Genomic DNA, 20,119 nt, shown 5'->3' with positions numbered 1-20,119 from the left:
AAATTATTTAATCTGACTGACTTCACCTGAAGGTTTGTTTCACTTCAGGTCAGAGCCACTGAGACATTGGAGATCTGTGTGACTGTCGTATTACAAAGCAACTGAATCATGATCCCTATTATTTTCCCATGATATACTTCTGATGTGTTTTTCATGTGCTTAATACATTAGAAAACTCCCCATACATTTATAAGGGCACCAAAATCTAGTCAACAGATATCATTCATTTAAACATTTTATAAATCCAGAAAAGATTTTCCAAAGTGCTCATCTGGTTGTCTGAAATGCAAAGGCTTATCTTGAATAACTACATGCCTTTCAAGGGAACATGGGAAACAAGCCTTTGGAAGCATCCTTAGAAACAAGAAGGTAAATACGCCAACTGGAACTAATTGATTAAATTCACTAGTTAACACTGCTTTCAAAATGCATAATATCTGGGAACTGAATATTACTCATCCTTTTTTAGATCTGCTTTTCTTCAGTCTGGCCGACATTGCCCTCAAAATATCAACTAAGAATAGATATGTGGAAATGGGGAAGAAAAACTATATGTACTTTACTGGGGTTATCTACCCTAGGCTTTTTTTTAATTAGAACTCATTTGATATCTTTTGTGAAGCAAAAAAATATGGATGTCAAGGGCCCCTTTAAATGATCTTTTAGGGAAATAAATGGTTGTGGGCAATATTGATGAGGGTTTCCTTACAACAGAGCACCAACTCTGAGCTGTGAAATATGAGAAAGCATTCAACATATAAATAAAACATCTCCTGCCTCCTCCCCAGTATTATGGAGCTCAAATTTATTTTATACTCCAAGTTAATGGAAGGCAGGAAACAAACATATTTCAAGCACACCCTATGAAAAAAAAGTTCTACAGTGAACTATCACCACATGCAAAAAGAGTTCTGTATAACAAAGCTATTTCCATGTCCCCAGGGGGTGACCCAGAAAAAAAGAGTGCTTTGACCTGGTTATAACAAATTCTCTCTCTCTTGGTAACCTATCCTGGTCTTTAACAAATTATCACTCTCAAAGGTTTTCCTTCTATCAAATCTAAATGCTCACTGTTAGAAGTTCAAGTTCATTTCCTTCTTTTGAGGAGCCAATTACTAAAGATGGGTCAAGAAGGAAAAATTAATGTCAGCCTTCAAAAGAAATGACCATATGAAACTAGGTTTATTATGAGATTTTTAAAAAATAGCTCTAGTACGAAAGGCTTAAAAACAGCAAATTATATTTGGATAAGAGACTTCTTATCTAAACAGCAATCCAATCTCAATTTAAAACTGAAGTAAAGTATTCTCACCATTTGGAGCTGCTGGTAATGAAGGAAATACTTCGTACTTAGGTCTGACATTATTAAAAGGTCATGAAAAGCTGTATTTCCATTGTCCTCCTAGAACCTGCTTGAAAAACTTGCAAAGCAAATTGAACATTATATAAATTCCAAGCAGATCTGCCTATTTATCCATATCATGAATCAGGCCCAACTCTCACTGTATTCAGTTTGTCTAAATGTTGTTGTGGCCCCCATCAATGACCTACAAGAGTCCCCGTGACCCTGTAGGCTGCAGTTACCTCCATTAAAACCTTCAAACCAATGACTCAAAGCTCAAAAGAAATCCACGTTTCCAAGGACTTCCCAAAGGCAATGAGAAAGGCTTGAAGCTGTTGGTTATTTGTTCTTACAACATTTTTTAAACTTTCCTTCCTGCAATTCTATTGCTCACTTCTAACCCTGTTTCCTATTTCTCTCCATTTCTCGTCTACCAACACCCTATTCCCTAGCAAGAGAGATTAGTTTTTTATTCCTGATCTCTCCCTGCCTCTTTTCTCTTTTGGTAGTAGGCTTCTAGTCAGTTTTACTGACAGTTCTTAAAGGTACACAGGCTGTGGAGTGGCAAAAATGCAGAGCGACAGGGGAAGTATGTTCCTTACCCCCCTTGACGTAGTTTTGTGAATTATTCTTCTCTTAAGCAAACTGGTACCCACAAAGTAACGACTGGTAAAGAGGGGCAGAAACACTTGGTAACTTCTCACACATGACACATTTGTATATATTAGCTTCAGCACTTTCACAGAAATCCTATCATGTGAACCAAGGTTAAAAAGATAGATCTATGAATAGAATTCATCCACAAATGGAACCGCTTGTACATTCTTTTGCCAGAAGTAAAACATATTTACAAAAGATAAACAACATTGGCAACATACTTATATATGCACCAAACAGATAAGACCCAATATTCAAGCCATATTTGAAAATTAATCCAAATTCATTGCAAAGATACACTCATCAGTTTCTTAATATTTTTTAAAAAGCTCATCAGTCTTAAAAAAGTAGAAGGGCTTTAGAGCTGATTAGTATGATCAAAGTCACTATTAAATTCTCCAGTATATAAACAAATAGTTCATGAAGTCTTTATACCCAAAGATATCACACACTGCCTGTAAGTAATACTTAATTTTATCAGTACAATTCCCTCTGAAAATAAACATGGGTATTCCATTTATATCACTGGCTTTATCCTATAATGCTGTGTTTTAGAAGTAAGCCTGGTTTCTCAAATCAAATTTTCATAACCTCAGTAGTAGGAGCCTTAAAATCATTTTGTTAGGTTTGATGATGTGCCAGTGTAGGGCATGGGAGGGGATTCAATCATCAACTACAGAGACAGTGAGCTTTTATCAACACATTCGAGTCAATGCTGAACCTGGTGCGCTACTGCAGAGCAATTGAGTGTTTTCCCCACAGGCTGTAACTGATTATTGACTCCCCCCCATTAGCATGCAGGGTGCATACTGAAGGTTCAAATAGAAGACTGAGGGACTCCTATCCCAAGGCCAGTGCTGAAAGACAGCCTATCACTTTGTGTAACTGCAGTCTATGTGTGACAAACCTGACCTACATTTTTCCCTTTCTTTCTCACAAGAGCTTGTCACTGTTTTAAGAAGCTATTTTCTAAAACACATAAAAGAAATGACTTTTAAAACTGCTTAGGAAAGGTGCATTCCTAAAATACCATTTATAGCAATCTTATAAAGAATAGTTTATTCAGGAGACAATCATGAAACCTAGCCTAAAACAAGCTGAAAGACAGCAGAGTGCTTTATGATGTTATCCCCTATTGTACCCTCCTTTTGATGGTCATTTATATAGTACACATTGTTAAAAATGACACAATTAAAATTTGAATCAGTACATAATTAAATTTAACAATAAGAAGTTATCCAACGTATTAATTAGAAATGTGTAGTTAAACATTTTTCATTAGTTAGAAAAAGTAGCTTTCATGGCTTCCTAAGAAGCCACATCCTAGTAGTTTTGTTAACTTCTCAATGGATACACAATAATCACTGCTAAGAGAAAGACCTAGTTAAAAACAGTGATGGAGGGGGAGAGTAAAGAAGGCAATAATAACTTGGTATGAAGGCTGGAAAATGCTCCCCAGGAAAGGTTGCAGACTGCGCTTCAAAGAGCTGCCAGTATACTGTGGCTCCTCACCCTAAGTACCCACCATGCCGCTGCAGGTCATACTCTTTTTTTGTCTCTTCATTCCCTAGAATTTTCCATGCCTGATCAATTTCGATGAACTTCTGTATACATTCCTCCACTGTTCCTGCTGGCACATCTGCACTTTGTTTATCTGGATGATACTGCCAATCAAAAATAAACGGGGTGGTAAATAGAGAGGGTTGATGGGGTAGGTTAAAAACAAAAACAAAACAAAACAAAAAAACCCAAAACTTGTAAATCTAAGTTTTAGTTAAGAAAGAAGGTGATGAGAAGATGAAAACTACGGTGCCAAGGCAATGAGACAACAGTGTTGGGCACAGGAGACAAGTGCCAGGTTAATTAGACCACTGGAGTAGCTATAAATCCACCAGTGACATGATCTGTCACAACATGCAAAGACAGCATTTTCTGGATAATTTGCTGATGGAATCACTGGTCTCATGGACAATTTACCTAGAGAGGATGACTAACACAAACAGAAATAGGTACGTGCAGACGAGCAGGACATGACAAAGAAAGGGCACAAACTAGGCAGAGTATGAAGCTTTCCTTATATAAGGTGCTTGGCTGTAAAAACCATTACAAATGAACTACTAGCTTTTTCTTATGAAAGCAGATTATACAATCATACTTGAAAATAAATACCTTTCATCTTCCAGTTCAGTCCTGAAGATTTTAAAGTTACAAATCCCCAAACATAAATTTTTGTTGAAAAATAGTTATTCTAGGGCAGATGGGTAAGAAACAACTGTTTTTGTTTTAAAGATTTCAGAGAGAGAGAGCATGTGTGCGCACACACACACACACGCACACAAACACACACACAAGCATGCGCAAGAAGGGGGAGGGCCAGAGGGAGAGAGAGAGAACCTCAAGCAGACTCCCGGCCCAGCACAGAACCCCACATGAGACTCGATCTCATGACCCTGAGATCATGACCTGAGCCAAAACCAAGAGTCAGACGCTCAACCAAATGAGCCACCCAGGTGCCCTGGTGAACAACAACTTTAAAGAACTCAACAAAACATTTGGATATAAATTAATTCATTAGTAAATCTTTCTCATTTGTGTTTTCCAAATCTAAGAAATTTTTAAAAATGTTTTCAATATGCAGTAGTTTGTTTAAAGTATTTGGTCAAAACAAGAACATTTTCTACCAATTCATCGATTCTCAAATGCTAATGTAAATGTGGCTTACTAGATATCCCACTTATATTATCTCCTTTTTCCCCTATATTCTCCGTGGTTCTTCCTTCTCTTTTTATTTATTGGTTCTGAAAGAATCAATGTCATTTGCATTTCAGCAGTCTTTCAAAAAATAAGCGAGAAAAGGTTATCTAAATGTAGAGACATTTCACTTAAATAATGTAGGGATCATAGTAGCAGATATTCAAATGTGTCATTTTTTCACTCTCAAGTAAACAAGGAACCACTTGATAGTATTCAACGAGAATTTGCCATCAGTAATTACTCTGAATGCTTTATCAAATATGTTATAGAATATACCTAATTTTAAAAGTTACCTTAGGAATTTCCTTTGAACTAGTAGACTAGTTTTCCTCCTTTAGTTCTCCTCCTTTTTCTTCAAAGTTTTTATAATAAAACAGGCACAAAAAAAAAAAACCCACCATTTTTACATTTCATGACATTAATATGGTTCACTCACATACTCATCAATTAATAATGGCATAACCACTTAAATTCTTTCATTGACTATTTTACAGACATTGAAATAACACAAAAAATTGAAAAGTGCAACGTCATGTATTATCCAAGTTGCTAAGGCCAAAGTCACTCAGTGAATTGTGGCAAGTAACACAAAGTAAAGTGACTTCAATCCTCAATCCAGAATTCAGAAAATATGTAAATTTTTAATCATAATGTAGACTACTGGTTTTGACAGTGAATTTGTTTTCATGCTGAACTTTTTCACACTGCTGATGATTCTCGCTAGCAGAGCAAAAGCTATTGTGTTATCTGGTTGCACAGAAGAACATCATGCATGCTGAGAGAAAGATTATAGGGCAAACAAAGAATTAGGCTTCCATTTTCCCTCTAGCAAACTATTTCTCTTCCTATGCCAAATTTAACAGTTATCAACATTTAAATATTTAAGCTAATTAATATAATGACTGAAGAAAAGAAAAGAAAACTAAGGCTTTACTATTTCATCTTTTTATGGTCATGATTTATCAAATGATGCTCATAAAAATCATTCCCATACTGAGGTCTAGGCAGTCCCTACATTTGGGCTAATATTTAAGTAACATCCCCACACCAAAAAAGAGTTTGCTACATTAAAGTTCTCTAGCTTACCCATTCTTCTAACACTATGTGAAGAAGATTTCTGTAACAAGCCTTACTAAGAAAGCCTTACAAAATCAAGAATTAGTTTGTAGCCACCCAAAACTAAAAGCTTTCACTAAATTTTACTGAGTCATAGATCAGTTCTACGATAGTTCGAGCATAATTCCATTTCTTACTAACTTTTTATTTTCCTGACAGCTATTTTAAATAAGCAACTCACTATCTGAAGCTTTTAGGTCTAATCTGTTGTGCTATTATTAGAATGCAATACATTTTATTCTATGATACAGAGTCCAATTAAGAAATGGCAATTATTAGCAAGAAAATAAATATGTCATTTAGGGTGCTAAAAGCCTCAGTCCAATCTGTTTTGACAGCAAGTTGAAGAACAAAATGAAGGTCTAAAAGAGAATAACACATTCTGTGGTTGGCTGAAAATGGCACCTAAAGATATCAGGTCCTAATCTCTGGTACCTGTAAAATGTTACCTTATTAGGAAAAAGGATCTTGGAAGATACAACTTGAAGATCTTTAAATGGAGAGTACTCTGAATTACAAAAGTGGGCCCTAAATTCAATCAAAGTATTCTTATAAGAAAGAGGCAGAGGGAGATTTGACACACAGAGGAGAAGATGGTATGAAGACCATTCAGAGAGACAGAGAGGGATTTGAAATAATGGTATCAAAGATTGGGAGTGATGAGTCCATAAGCCAGGGAATACTGGCAGCCACCAGCAGCTAGAAGAGACAAGGAATGTACTCCTACCCCTAGAGCCTTGACTTTGGTTCAGTTATGCTGATTTTGAATTTCTAGACTCCAGAATTGTGGAAGAATACAGTTCTGTTGTTTTAAGCCACCACGTCTGCAGTAATTTATTTTGGCAGCTACAAAAATCATACACTGTGTAAATATGTCTATGGTTTATATGGAAATACAAAGGATCTAGAACAGGCAAAAGAATCTTGAAACAGAACAAAGCTGAAGCTACGGTAATCAAGACGGTAGTACTGGCATAAATATATCTAAATATATCAGTAGAACAGAATAAAGAGTCTAGAAGTAATAGACCATATATATATAGAGAGAGAGAGAGATATACAGATACAGACATGGATATGTATAGTCAATGATTTTCAGCAAAGGTGTCAATGCAATTCAATAAACTGAACTGAAACAACTAGATGCCATGTGGAAAAATTAACCTCGATCCCTATCTCATTTCATACACAAGAATTAACACAAGATGAATGAGTCATAGACATAAATGTAAAACACAGAACCTAAAGCTTCTAGAAGGAAATACAAGAGATTATCTTTGCCCCTTGGGGTAGGCAAAGACTGCTTTTGACAGAAAACAAAAGGCCCAAACAATAATGACACAAAATGGATAAACTGAACATCAGTTTTAAAACTTTCTGCTCAGCAAAGACACCATTAAGAAAATAGACAAGCCACAGACTGGTTAAAAAACAACAACAACAACAAAAAACCTGACTAAATATGTATCTAACAAAGCACTTACATCTTGAACATACAACAATTGGGGAGCCCAGGTGGCTCAGTCGGTTAAGTGTCTGCCTTCGCTCAGGTCATGATCCCAGGTTCCTGGGATGGAGCCCCTGCATCAGGATTCCTGCTCAGTGGGAAGCCTGCCTCTCCCTCTGCCCCTGCCCCTGCTCGAGCTTTCTCTCTCTCAAAATAAATAAAATCCTTAAAAAAGAAATAGAACATACAACAACAACAAAATCCTATAAATCGATGGTAAAAAGACATACTAATTAAAAAGCAGGGGGAAAAACACTTTTCAAAGAAGATAGATGAACAGACTATGTGCACATGAACTTGCATGCAAACTTTTTCATTAGTTAACAGGAAAATGTACGTTAAAATTATGACATATCACTAACTACCTAATAGAATGGCTAAAATAAAAAAGACATAACACTAAACGTTGGTGAAGATACGGAATAACTGGAACTCAAATATGGTTCTGGGAGGAAACTATTTGACAATTACTTATAAAGACACACCTATAACCTATTCTGTGATCAAATAATTTTGGATATTTACTTTTGGATATTAAGAGAAATGAAACAAACATATGCTCACTAAAAGACTTACAAAACAATGTACTCACAGCCTTATTTGCAATAGTCAAAAACTGGAACCATAAAGTCTATCAACAGGAGAATGGATAAACGGTAGTATGTCCATACATAAGGAATTCTATTCAACAATAAAAAAGAAAAATCTATGATATAGTCAGTGACCTAGATGAATATCTAAAACGTTACACTGGACAAGAACAAAAGGGTACATACTATTTGATTGCATTGATATGAAATTTAAATGCAGGCAAATCTATAGTGATAGAAATTAAAAGTTGGTTTCCAGGTGAGAATAGGGGGTGGAAATTAACTGCAAAGGGGCACAGGAAATTTTCCGGAGGAACAGAAAAGTTCTATATTTTGTTTATGATGGTGGTTATATGGTATCAAATCTCACCAAACTGAACATGTAAGAGCTGTGCATTTTTCACTGTATGTTGACTGCATCTCAATAGATAAACATCTTTAGACATGTGTAAAATTATTGAGATTTAGAAAACCTTTCCAAGACATAAAGAAAAAAAATGAGAAATTTCTTCCAGTATTAAGAGAAAAATACAATTAAACCATAGAAAATTAATGCAAAGACTAATACAAATTAGTGAAAGTTTAAATTAGACATAAAAATATAGTTTTATTACTTCCAAGTACATACGCCAACCTCCAAAAACTTTGAAACATTTTAAAAAGTTAAGTATTGCTGAGGACTACAGTACATTCAAAATTAAAATATCATAAATATGTCACAATACTAAAAATACTGAGAGTGAGTGTCTCTCTGTGATACTTTATTACAATAGTACAGAGGTGTCTGTCTTCAAAGTTTTAGCAAACTGCTATTTTACTATTCTCAAATGATTTGATATTCACAACTTTATGATCTGTTTAACCTCCTCACTTTGGGGGGAAATTTATCAATTACACAGACCTATGTTCTTTAAGTCCCCACGTCACTAACTAAGGATGAGAAAAATGAACACAAACAAAAGATTAGAAACTGTCTTGATCTGAAAATATAAGATCACTCATGCAACTACAAGATATACAGAAAATTTTATAATATTATATCAGGATTAATATATGTTATCTATATCCTAACTATCTAATTAATAACTGAGGCTTTCATTATGGACTCTTAATTCTGAGATTAATAGCTGAGATTCTATGGCAAAGGGTTGTCCAATATGGAACATTTTTTGATTTTAGATTTTCTCCATATAATAATTCCGAGTGCTAGTTTCTACATTATTAATTACAGAGTGACTATCACAATGTGTCAGCCCAGAGAAACTCAAATGTGGTAATCAGATTTGCATCATCAGCATTATCTGAGAGCTCATTAGAAGATGGCTCCATCCCAAACCTGGGGCAGGGGGTGGAGAGGAGCACGTGGGATCCAGAATCTGTGTTTCAACAAACTCTCCAGGCAATTATCATGCATGCTAAAGTATAAGAAGCACACTGTTAGCCTCTACTGCTTAAAACACAGAATTAGGTGCAAGTCAGAAAATTAGTGCTTTGTAAACATTTCTCCTTGACAGATGCATCCTTCCAAGTAGGTATCCACACACAAAAAAGAAAAAAAATGCTCAAAGAGCGACACCCTCAATTGTTAACCTAGACCACTACAATGAAAATTACATAAAGTGTTCTAAGTCATAATTTTTTTTATATTTGATACCTTTTGTTCACTAATCATAAATGCCAGCCCGTTTGTTTCATTGTTTGCACAAATGCCAACATCGATGATGAAGAAGCTAATGAAATCTGAACAATATGCCAGTGGTATTTTAACCCGTTGATTTATTTTTAGAGGAGGATACACTTTATATCAGGCTTCAGCTACTGAACACTGCAATAATGTCCACTGATAGGCTTAACACAGAGACAAATGTTTTTCTACTAGAAAGGACAAAAGTTAAAAGTATATATAAGTTGTGAGAAGAACATATTGCAATACACTGCAAAAATTCTAGCAACTTCCAAAAGGTTTTATAGACACCCCTTTAATGCCTTTCTTACATTCCTTTTTAAAAGGACATACTGCGGAGCACCTGGGTGGCTCAGTCGGTTAAGCGTCTGCCTTCGGCTCAGGTCATGATCCCAGAATTCTGGGATCAAGCCCCATATTGGGCTCTCCGCACAGCGGAGAGCCTGCTTCTCCCTCTCCTTCTGCTGCTCCCCCTGCTTATTCTCCCCACCTCCTCTCTCTCTCAAATAAATAAATAAATATTAAAAAAAATAAAAGGACATACTGCTTTATTTTACTAATAGCTTGCTACTTAAATCTAAAATTAAATAAAAAGTTAGGGAATCATACATTAACCCTTTACTACATACGTGTGATGTGTGATTATGCTGTTTTGATCTATAAAATACTGACTGTAAACAGGAAGTAACAATCAACTATGAGGACTCTCAGCAAATTTAATTAAACAAAAGTCCCAAATTGTTATACTGATATTATTTGATCTATCAGTGTGGACCCTGAGGACACAGCACTTTGGTTTTCGTCTGTGTAAAAGAGGAGTTTGACACCATTAATAGGATGCTAGCTCTCTATTTCTAGCTTCAAATTTTCTTGAATTCCAGAACCAACTTTCAAAACACCTTCTAAAAGCTACCTTATCAGTACTAGCGGTTCAACATATCCAAAATCCAATTTATCATCTGGACTCTAAAATTAGTTTCACCTCCTGCTGAATTCCTTGTTCTGTTAAAATCACCACTATGCTCAATAAAAGCTGAATGAATGAATGAATGAATGAGAATAATAAATACATTTCCTATTAATCCAGGCTACAATTATCAGGGTAACCTTCCTTTCCCTCATCCTATGAATCACCAAATTCAGTAGATTCTGCCTATACAATGTCCTTTTCATTCCTAATGCCAAACCTAGTTAAAATGAAAAGGAGCTTTTTCCGGTTCTCTAGCATTCACCTTCTAATAGCTCTCCAGTCCACCCACCTGCTCCCAAGTTCATGTGCCTTGCCTTAAAACCCTGACCACGTCATTTCCCTGCTCAAAAATTTTAATAGGTAACCTACCGTACAGTGAATTAGTCATAGTCCTTACTCTTATAGGTAAAGTCCTCCAAAAAAAGAACCCCAACCTACCATGCCAGCTCTATTACAAGTATTACAGATACAGCATTTATGTCTAGTCATTCTAGACTAGTCCTTCAGAGATCATCCCTTAAACACGCATAACTTTGTTTGTCTTATTTATGCTGTTGTCTCCACTGAAACATCCTCCATCAGTTAAAATGCATCTCTTCCATGAAGCCATGTTTAACATTCCTACCCAGAGGGGATGATACATATGTATCTGTGTATGTGGGTCCTTTCGAACTCTTTCGGTAATCCTAACTTTAAAGGAATTGATAGTTACTTGTGCACTCAACCCTCCTCTAAAACACTTAATACTACTGTATCTTAACTTTATCTGTATCTCTGCAGAGATGAGCACAATGCCCCTCTGCACAAATATCTTCCATAAATACTTGTTTAAGGTGTACATGTAACTTTCCCCAGAAGTACAAAGTCTAAAAATTCCTGATTTTAGTCAGCACTGGATGGAAGGAGGAACAAATTTTAGGTTTAATCACTTTTGTATCTTTGCTCTCACACTCTTTCCTAGTAAACAAGTATTAACTATATGTCATTCTATTCAGATGACACATGGACAGATATGATTCGGGGATATGCTTCAGCCCAATGGTCTTCTTCAAATATTTTCCAAACTGAAGAATGAGATACAGACTACACAGATACTTACTAAGAGGAATGAATTCAAGAGTATACTTGATAAAAGGAATGGATGTGTAACTGTGGGATGTGTGAATATGGAAAAGGTTGAATCTTAAAAAAAAAAGGTCCTTAATGTCCTTTTCTCTATCCCTGCTCAGTTTTCCCAAAAGGAAAGTGTTCGTGTTTCCTATACGAATTCTGTACTACCAAAAAAGAGTATCATAACACCAGGAGACCTTATCAGTATCTCTGCAAAAAGAGAGCTGGATGGCATTGCATTTTTTTGCATTTTTTACCAATGATTCTGTGGACAGAATCCCATTCAAGTAACGTCTTGCCAAGCCCCAATAGGCCCAATGTCGTATTTCCATGACATCACAGTGGATATACATTCCAAACAGACTATAATGCAGAATACTACTGAGGAACTTCAAACCATGGCACACATATAAACACTGAATAAAAGCTTATTGTGGGTCATTTTGATTTGAAGTCTTCTTGCTTCCACGAGTCCAGTCCTCACTACATTTTGAGGCACTCATCACCTCTAAAGAGAGCAAAAACTCACTTTTTTAGACACTGGCTGTGAAAGAAAATTGAAAAGGTCAAGTTAAGGGAATTATGTAAGAGGACATTTGTACATCTGACCACGATAATATCTGACAGCAAGAATACAACTGTCCAACGTTTTTACTGGTGAAGAACTTCTGATTTACCAAAGTATTAAATACAAGCTCTTAATGACAATTAAGTAGTTTCTTAATCTTTGATAATTTTATGAAAACCAAGGATGTTCTCCCCGAAAGTGTTTATCACATCCCTAATCTTTCCTCCTTCCAAAACAAGACAAAGTTCAGTCACTAAAAGTTAATTCTAAATAACTGCACTTCTTTGCTCTTACTCTCTGAACACTATGATAGTCACAGGAGACCCTCCCCAACACTTCCTAAACCTCTCCTAACCACTGCCTTTTCTCTCTTTTTCTTTTTTAAACTTTGATTTCTTAAGTAATTTCTATCCCCAACGTGGGGCTCATGACCCCAAGATCAAGAGTCACATGCTCCACCAACTGAGCCAGTGAGACGCCCCCATCTGATTTTCTCACAAAACAGCTTCTCAAGCTCTTCTCTCCTCCAATCTCCCCACAAAACTCCTCTAATGTATGTCAACACTCCCCAGCTGAAATGCACTGGGTGAGTCCTGATCAGCTGCTGCAGAGGCCAGGGCCATTTCTGAGAACTCCCCTTTCCTTGTGCATCGGAGAGAGACAGGAGGCCAGAACTTCTGCCTGCCAGCTCCATTCTGCTGTGGTGGTAGTACCGCCACCACCTGCCAGAAGACAAGAATCAAGCGTGGAAGGAGAGAGGCCAGAGGCCAGAGCACTCCCCACCACTAGGCCCCTGAGGTTTACAGAAGGAAAGGATGCAGGCAACGGGGTCTCTTAACCAACTTGTAACAAACCAGGGCTGAGGGATAGCAGGTTCCCTCCACCATTTTACAACACAACAAACTTCCACAATAGCCCTCCATACAAGGATTTATCTGGGAAGGAAGGGGATGGAGAAAAAAGGAAAGGGTATAGAATCGCCTTGTCTAATATTCTTCAGGTGCAGGAAAGTCTTCCTACCCTACTTCTCCTTGATCCTGCTTGCTACAATTGGCAATGGTTATTATCCTTCCAAATATACAATGGGGGAGCGGAGAATGTCCTTGGATCATCAATCAGAAGAGATGGCACAATTATTCATATCAAAACCTAATCTTTCACTACTTTGGAAAACCAGAAATTCCTAAGTTGATATATTTTTTTAAAAGGACAAGGAAGGGCAGCTCCTTTTCCTAAATAGATCTTCCCCAGGTCATTGCTATCTCTACCTCCCCAAAAATATGTCCTTCTACACCTGTTTTCTTTTTTAAAGTTTATTCATCTTTTTAGTAATCTCTACACCCCACGTGGGGCTTAACTCACAACCCTGAGATCAAGAGTCGCATGCGCTTACAACTGAGCCAGCCAGGTGCCCCTCTACACCTATTTTTTAAACACTGAATTACCAATGTTTGTTGATAGCTTGTAATTAGCAGAACTTGAAAATAAAACTCTGTTTTATATTTGAAGAAACTGGAAGACAAAATATCAAGTAATGTTATTTGAGTGAATAGTAAGTTAAAGCAGTGTTTTTAGGGTTAGATAACAAGAATTTGTGTGACTAGAGTCACAACTGATCCTACAGAGTAGGGCCCATATTATTATAGTCTTTTTAAGTGAAATTATTAAGACAGTTAATACTGCCATTCTCCTTTTCAAAAATTGTTAGTTTTGCTGATATAAACTTGTACTTTTTATTTTCTCCCAGTTCATCAAAACTTACAGGTCTGACTCTGACCTTTATTTAATTTAACAAGTACCAGCTTTATTGAAATACAGTTCACACACCATAGGATTCACCTTTTTAAAGTATGCAATTCAGTGGTTTTGAATATTCACGGAGTTGTACAACCATTACCACTATCTAATTTCAGAACATTTTCATCACCTACAAAGAAACCCTGCATCCGTTCAGAGTCCTTCTCTACTCCCCTTTCCTTCCAAGTCTCTGGCAACTACTAATCTACTTTCTGTTTCTGTGCATCTGCCCATTTTGGACAAAGATGATATATATGTACACATACGCACACACACACATATATACATACAGTAATTAATTAAAAAGCACACTTGTTGGGTTTTTTTTTTTTTTTTTTTAGATAGGAGGAGGGGCAGAGGAAAGGGAGAGAGAGAATCTTAAGCAGGTTCCACACCTAGCGTGGAGCCCAAAGCAGGGCTGGATCTCATGACCCTGAGATCATGACCTGAGCTGAAACCGAGAGTGGGACACTTAACTGAGCCACCTAGGTGCTCCACACTTGTGGTTTTAAGTATCTATAAAAATTACCTTCCTTAGTTCTTCTGTGAATGTTGGTGAATAACTAATATACAGACAAAAACAGTATGCTCTTCTAGATCTCTAAATTTGGCTCCATAACATAAAAACTGATCTTAATAAGGAATTCTTGTGAACAGTCCTATGAATTTATTTGTAATAGAATCCTACTGTAACGCAGTCCCATGGTCCCCAGAGAGAAGCTGAGAGTAAGGCTTCAGTGTGACTACCTGGCAGTCATACTGACAGAACAGTAGAAAGAAGTAGAATCTCTTTCGTCTACCAGAATGGCTAATGATTGCTTCTACTCTCTGAAAGAGTCATTTCAACCACCATATTTTTAGAGACGTTTTAGTCTTCTGAACATAGTTATCTTTAAAACTTCTTCGACATGTCACTATAATATTCTAAATGTCAATATAATATAATCACTGGCAGCTCTAAGAAGAGCTAAAAGAGATGAAAAGGAACAAGGAGGAGGAGGTGAGTAGGAAGACAGCAGAAGGCAGAGGAAGGGGAGACTGTAGAAGAAGGGGAAGGGAAACAGAAGAGGAGCAAGAAGAAGAAGAAATGGAAGGCTAAGGAAAAAGCAAGGCAAGAGACTGAAAAACACTGAAGGAAAACAAAGCCATGCAATACTTACAGTAGGTGTTGACATTTTCAAATAAAGAATTAAGAGGTAGATCGTAGGAATGGGATTCACAGAAATGAAGAAATGAAATAGGTAAAATATGAGGCTGAGTAACACAATCATGGTAATCCATGCAAAACCCTTTCAAAGCCAAGACTGACCTCTCCACTATATTTTGAACTAGGAGATTTACTAACTCTAAAATATAATCTTGCACCAACTCCTTTTGCTAGTCACATGCCTATTTTTCTTTGTTGACTATATCCAAGTGTGATACAACCTGTTTCTCTGCATGTAAGACACACAAAAAATTTAAATTTTGTGCAATGGGTTACATAATATTCAATTTAAATAAAAAGCTAGACACCACTACCTCCAAAATCTTATCAGACAAGTTTTCAATGACACAGTCAACATGAGCTAGCTACACAGAGAATTCCAAGATAAATGCTCTGCCTCCAGTATCCCCCAGTGGCTAACTTCACATGCCCTCTGGGTTCAGGGAAGACATGGTTTTTGTATAATTAAGAATGTAAGAAACTGAGGTCAAACTAAATAAGAGTGGTGACATATAGCTACAGATCCTACAGAGCTCCTCTCCTGTAGAAACTCTTGGCTCTGCTCTGTGGCCATCAAGGTCATCAGGTACTAATTAGGTAGTGTGTTCTGTCAACACTTTCATGCTCTTCTTTTATTAATTGATCATTCTGCCACATTAATGATACTAGTACATTGGCTTTGAATTCCCTCAGGTACTCTACCCTCGAGATAGAAAATAAGAAGACATGAGAAAGAGAATGTCACAGATTTTTATTTTACATAGCTCATATTTGAATCAACACTGAAATGATTTCCTCTACAAGTTATTTCTTTTATTTGTAGAAATGCTCCCATGGACCTAAAATATACAGATTTTCCTTAAGTAAAATATAAATTCTATTGATTTAACTTTATAAGCTATTAGGAAACTACAATGGGAATGAAATATATATTAAAAGCATTGACATTTTCCTACATAAGTGTTCTAAATTTAATGATGTGATGAAATGCAAAACCCTGGAAAGGTGGTGGCAATTCTCAATTCTAACTACCTAGTGATGAGGGAAATTCACCAAAAATGAAACACAATAAACAGGAGAACTGACTTTAGTATTGACAGAAACTCATGAGTTAAAAAAAAAAAGGCATTTAAATAACTGTAGTTAAATTCAATGAACTTAATATACTCTTTCTGAGATAGAGGCCTAACTAATCTTCTGAGGATGCCGAAAAACACATATCCTCTGAGGTAATTTTTGGTTTTCCTTGTTACAAACCACTGTTATTATGAAACAGCCTTTAAACAGTTGGGGAGGAAGTGTTGTTAAGATGGTGCAGTAGTAATTCCATAATGAATCTGAATACAGTTTAGGTAGGCGAGAGATACACAATGACTGACATGGCTGGATTTGTTGTTCATTTTTGTAGAACCCCCTACTAGCTGAAAACAAGATCACGTTACAAAAAGTTAGGTGTAAAAGTACTACCACTGTGTCCTTTACACTGTGACACTACATTAAGATTACGAATGCTAAAAAAAAAAAATTACAAAGGTAAAGTTAAGTACAACACACTACTGCCACCTAATGCTTAGTAAAATATTGCCTAAAGAAGCGGTCAACAACTCTGCCACTGTTTCATGCAAGTTAACAGCTCAAACGTGGTCTTTAAAATATGTTTTAACATTTTTAAGATTTTCTGATTCAGATAGAGAAAATATAATCCACGTGCAAGACTGGTAGCCCAAGAATCTGTTTATCCATTCCAAAAATACTTACTAACCACCTTACAAGTCAGATATTGTGCTACCCAATGAAGATCCAATGATGAATAAAATAGGATCTCTGGCCTTGAGAGACTCAAAGTCCAGTGGGGTAAAGCAGATATGTAAACCATTCATTATAATACAAAGGAAAGGATGAGGTGTTAAAATAAGATGACAGAATGGAAGGGTGTTAAACTTAGAATAAATTAGGTAAGGTTTCTTAATAAAAGTGACATTTCGCTGGGTTTTGTAGGATGAATAGGAGTTGGCCTGGAGGGAAGAACGGTGGAAGGGAAGGAAGGGAAAGGCATTCCAGGCAGGGAGAAACAGCAAATAGAAGACAGGAAAGTACTAAGATGGACATTAGAGGTATGAGTAGAATACTAAGTTATACTGGAAAGGAGTAAAAGAATGTTTGGGTAAGAAAAGTAAGGAGAGATGAAGCTGAGAAGTGAAACTGGGTTCAGATCATAAAGGAACTTTTTAGTACACTAACATGGACTTTTCCCTACTTAAAACTCCACATTACTTGCATGATAGAGACATAATAATATTTTTGTTTCAAAGACAAAAACAACTTACCCTGATGGTAGGATGGAATGGGTAGGGAGGACAGGCAGGAGGACTGACAACAAGGAAACTACTGCAGTACTGCAGCACTCGCTCCAGAGGAATGATGCTAAAGATGCTGAGAATAGAAGGCAGGAGTCAAGGGGAAAGGTGGGAAGCTGGGGAATTTGGAAGTCACCTGTGAAGCAGATAAAGCTAAAGGGATGTACAAAGAGCAGTCCCTCTCAACTTTTTCGAGTGAGGAACTCTTCCAAGAATGTGATAAAAAGCTAGGGTAAGGGAGATACACAATTGCATACAACTGAGGAATAAATAGATCCCCAAAAGCACCAGACCTCAGATTAAGAGTCCCTAGTTTAGGGGGCACCTGGCTGGCTCAGTCTTAAGAGCGTGCGATCCTTGATCTCAGGGTTGTGAGTTCGAGCCTCATGCTGGGTGTAAAGATTACTTAACTAACTAAACTTGAAAAAAAAAAAAAGAGTCTCTAATTTGGTAATAAGTGAAGAAAGTCAAAGATAAAACTCTGAAAGACAGTAACATTTACATCAGATAAAGGAAAAGATGCTGGAAAAGAAAATACAGCAGTGAGCAACAAGATTATCAGGAAAGAGACTTCAGACATCCAGACAGGATGGAGTTTCAAGGCAGACAGAAGACACGTGAGAGTAGCAAATGTCATGGTAAATCCACCACGTGGAATGTGGCAAATAGGACATTGGCCTTTTTAAAGTGGATGCCATTTAGAAGAATGCCAGTGGTGAAAGATAGTGGGTTGAGAAGGAAATGGATGACAGTCAAGTAATGTTTGGCAAAGAAGAAGAGAGGAGTGACAAACAGAGTAACCAGGGCCAAGGGAGAATTTCTTTGAAAGACATTCTATGGGATTAGTGGGAAAATCTAATAGAAAGGGAGACTTCAAAATAGAGAGGAAGAGAAAACTGGAGCAGCACTGATCATAAAACATGAAAAACTGAGTTCTTATTCTAGCTTTGTTTGTGATCTTAGAAAAGTTATTCAACTGTACAAAACTTCCTCACCTGAAAAATGGAAAGAATGCTTGCTAAACGATAAGCTACTCATAAAAGTGAAGACCTCTGTCCATATTACCACTATTTGTAGCACCTGGCACATACAAGAGACTACATAATTGGTTTCTGAAAAAATCATCTGTCCATGTATCTCACACTGCTCTGTAAAAATAAATGACAATGTGAGCGAATATAATTTTGAATACAATTTAAAATTTTTTTAAATGGGGGTGATGGAAGAGGAGGAAGCAAGCCCTGTAATATAAATATATACAAATGCAGTTGATCCTCATTATTCACAGATTCCATATCTGTAAATTTGCATAGTTGAACGTAACAATTATTTTATAACCCCCAAATCAACACTTGCAATGCTTTTGCAGTAATTCACGGACGTGCCAGAGTGGCAAAAAACTTGAGTCTCTTGAGATGTATGTTCCCAGCTGAACTCAAACAAGGACTCCATGTTTCAATTCTCATAATGTATACAAATAAGTGTCCCTTTTTACAATCTAGTCAGTGCCACATTTTTTTTGCATTTTTGTGCTTTTTGTTGTTAATTTTACTGTTTAAAATGGTCCCCAAGAATAGCTTCAGTGCTGTCTAGTGTTCCCAAGCACAAGAAGCCTGTGATGTGCATTCCAGAGGAAAATTCATGTTTTAGATAAGCTTCTTCCTTTAGGCAGGTGTTATAGCACTTTCGGCCCTGAGTTCCAAGTCAATGAATCAACCATATATATTAAAATGTCTTTAAACAGAAATACACACAAAACAAGATCATGTACTGATCACGTGATGAAAAATGTTGTAACCAGAGGCTCGTAGGAACCTAACCCTATATTTCCCCTAGAAGCAATGGTTCAGTGTTTGCTGATTCCGTGTTTGTGGCAACTTTATAGAATGTAACTATATAGAGTATAAGTATAGTAAATAAGAACTGACTGCACAATAATATAAAAATATACATTACAATTAATTTATGCCCCACCCCACCCCCTTTAGAGAGCTCTGTCCTGTCTCTCCTGCCACACCCCAGGAAGATGGCGTTCATCGCACAGTTAGGGATTTCTAGATAGTCACCAGAGTTTGAAGGAGTTCCAGATGCAGACCAGTCACTAGAAGAGCAGTTTCTAAAATCTGCTTAATGTATCTGAGAAGATCATGGCTCAAACAAAACAGGATTTATTAACCAAGTTTTTTGGCCTTTTTCATTATGCACCAATAAACTGTTCCAGTTGAGTACTTCACCACTTGAAGCTCATTTTAACACTGACTTTTATAAAAGCCCAATACTAAAACTGTAGAATAATTTGTTATATTATTTTAAAGTATACAAGAGTCACTGTGATTATTATGAAGCAGTCATGTCAAAACTGAAAGACATGTTAAAATGGGTAACTGAGGCTTTTTAAAAGGCCTTAAGTCCTACAATTTTATTTTATTTTTAAAGACTGTATTTATTTATTTGACAGAG

The 20,119-nt window shown here is 36.6% G+C and overlaps 1 protein-coding gene across 4 annotated transcripts in view; it reads right to left on the bottom strand.

The window, feature by feature from the left end:
- The window catches only part of DNAJC24 (DnaJ heat shock protein family (Hsp40) member C24), a 63,614-nt gene that overhangs the window by 18,014 nt on the left and 25,481 nt on the right, over window positions 1–20,119 (bottom strand). For all 4 annotated transcript variants that reach the window (XR_004819405.1, XR_004819406.1, XR_004819404.1 and 1 more), the window contains exon 2: window positions 3,525–3,663. Coding sequence is in view for 1 of the 4 variants with exons in the window: in XM_035722769.1 (XP_035578662.1) it covers window positions 3,525–3,663 (139 nt within the window). In the remaining 3 variants the exon portion in view is untranslated. The remainder of the gene's footprint in view (window positions 1–3,524; window positions 3,664–20,119) is intronic.

This window comes from Zalophus californianus, chromosome 11, assembly GCF_009762305.2.
Source record: "Zalophus californianus isolate mZalCal1 chromosome 11, mZalCal1.pri.v2, whole genome shotgun sequence".
In the NCBI taxonomy this organism is placed as follows: Eukaryota; Metazoa; Chordata; class Mammalia; order Carnivora; family Otariidae; genus Zalophus; species Zalophus californianus.
The sequence above is the reverse complement of the archived record's forward strand: the minus strand, read 5'-3'. Positions and strand labels throughout refer to the sequence as shown.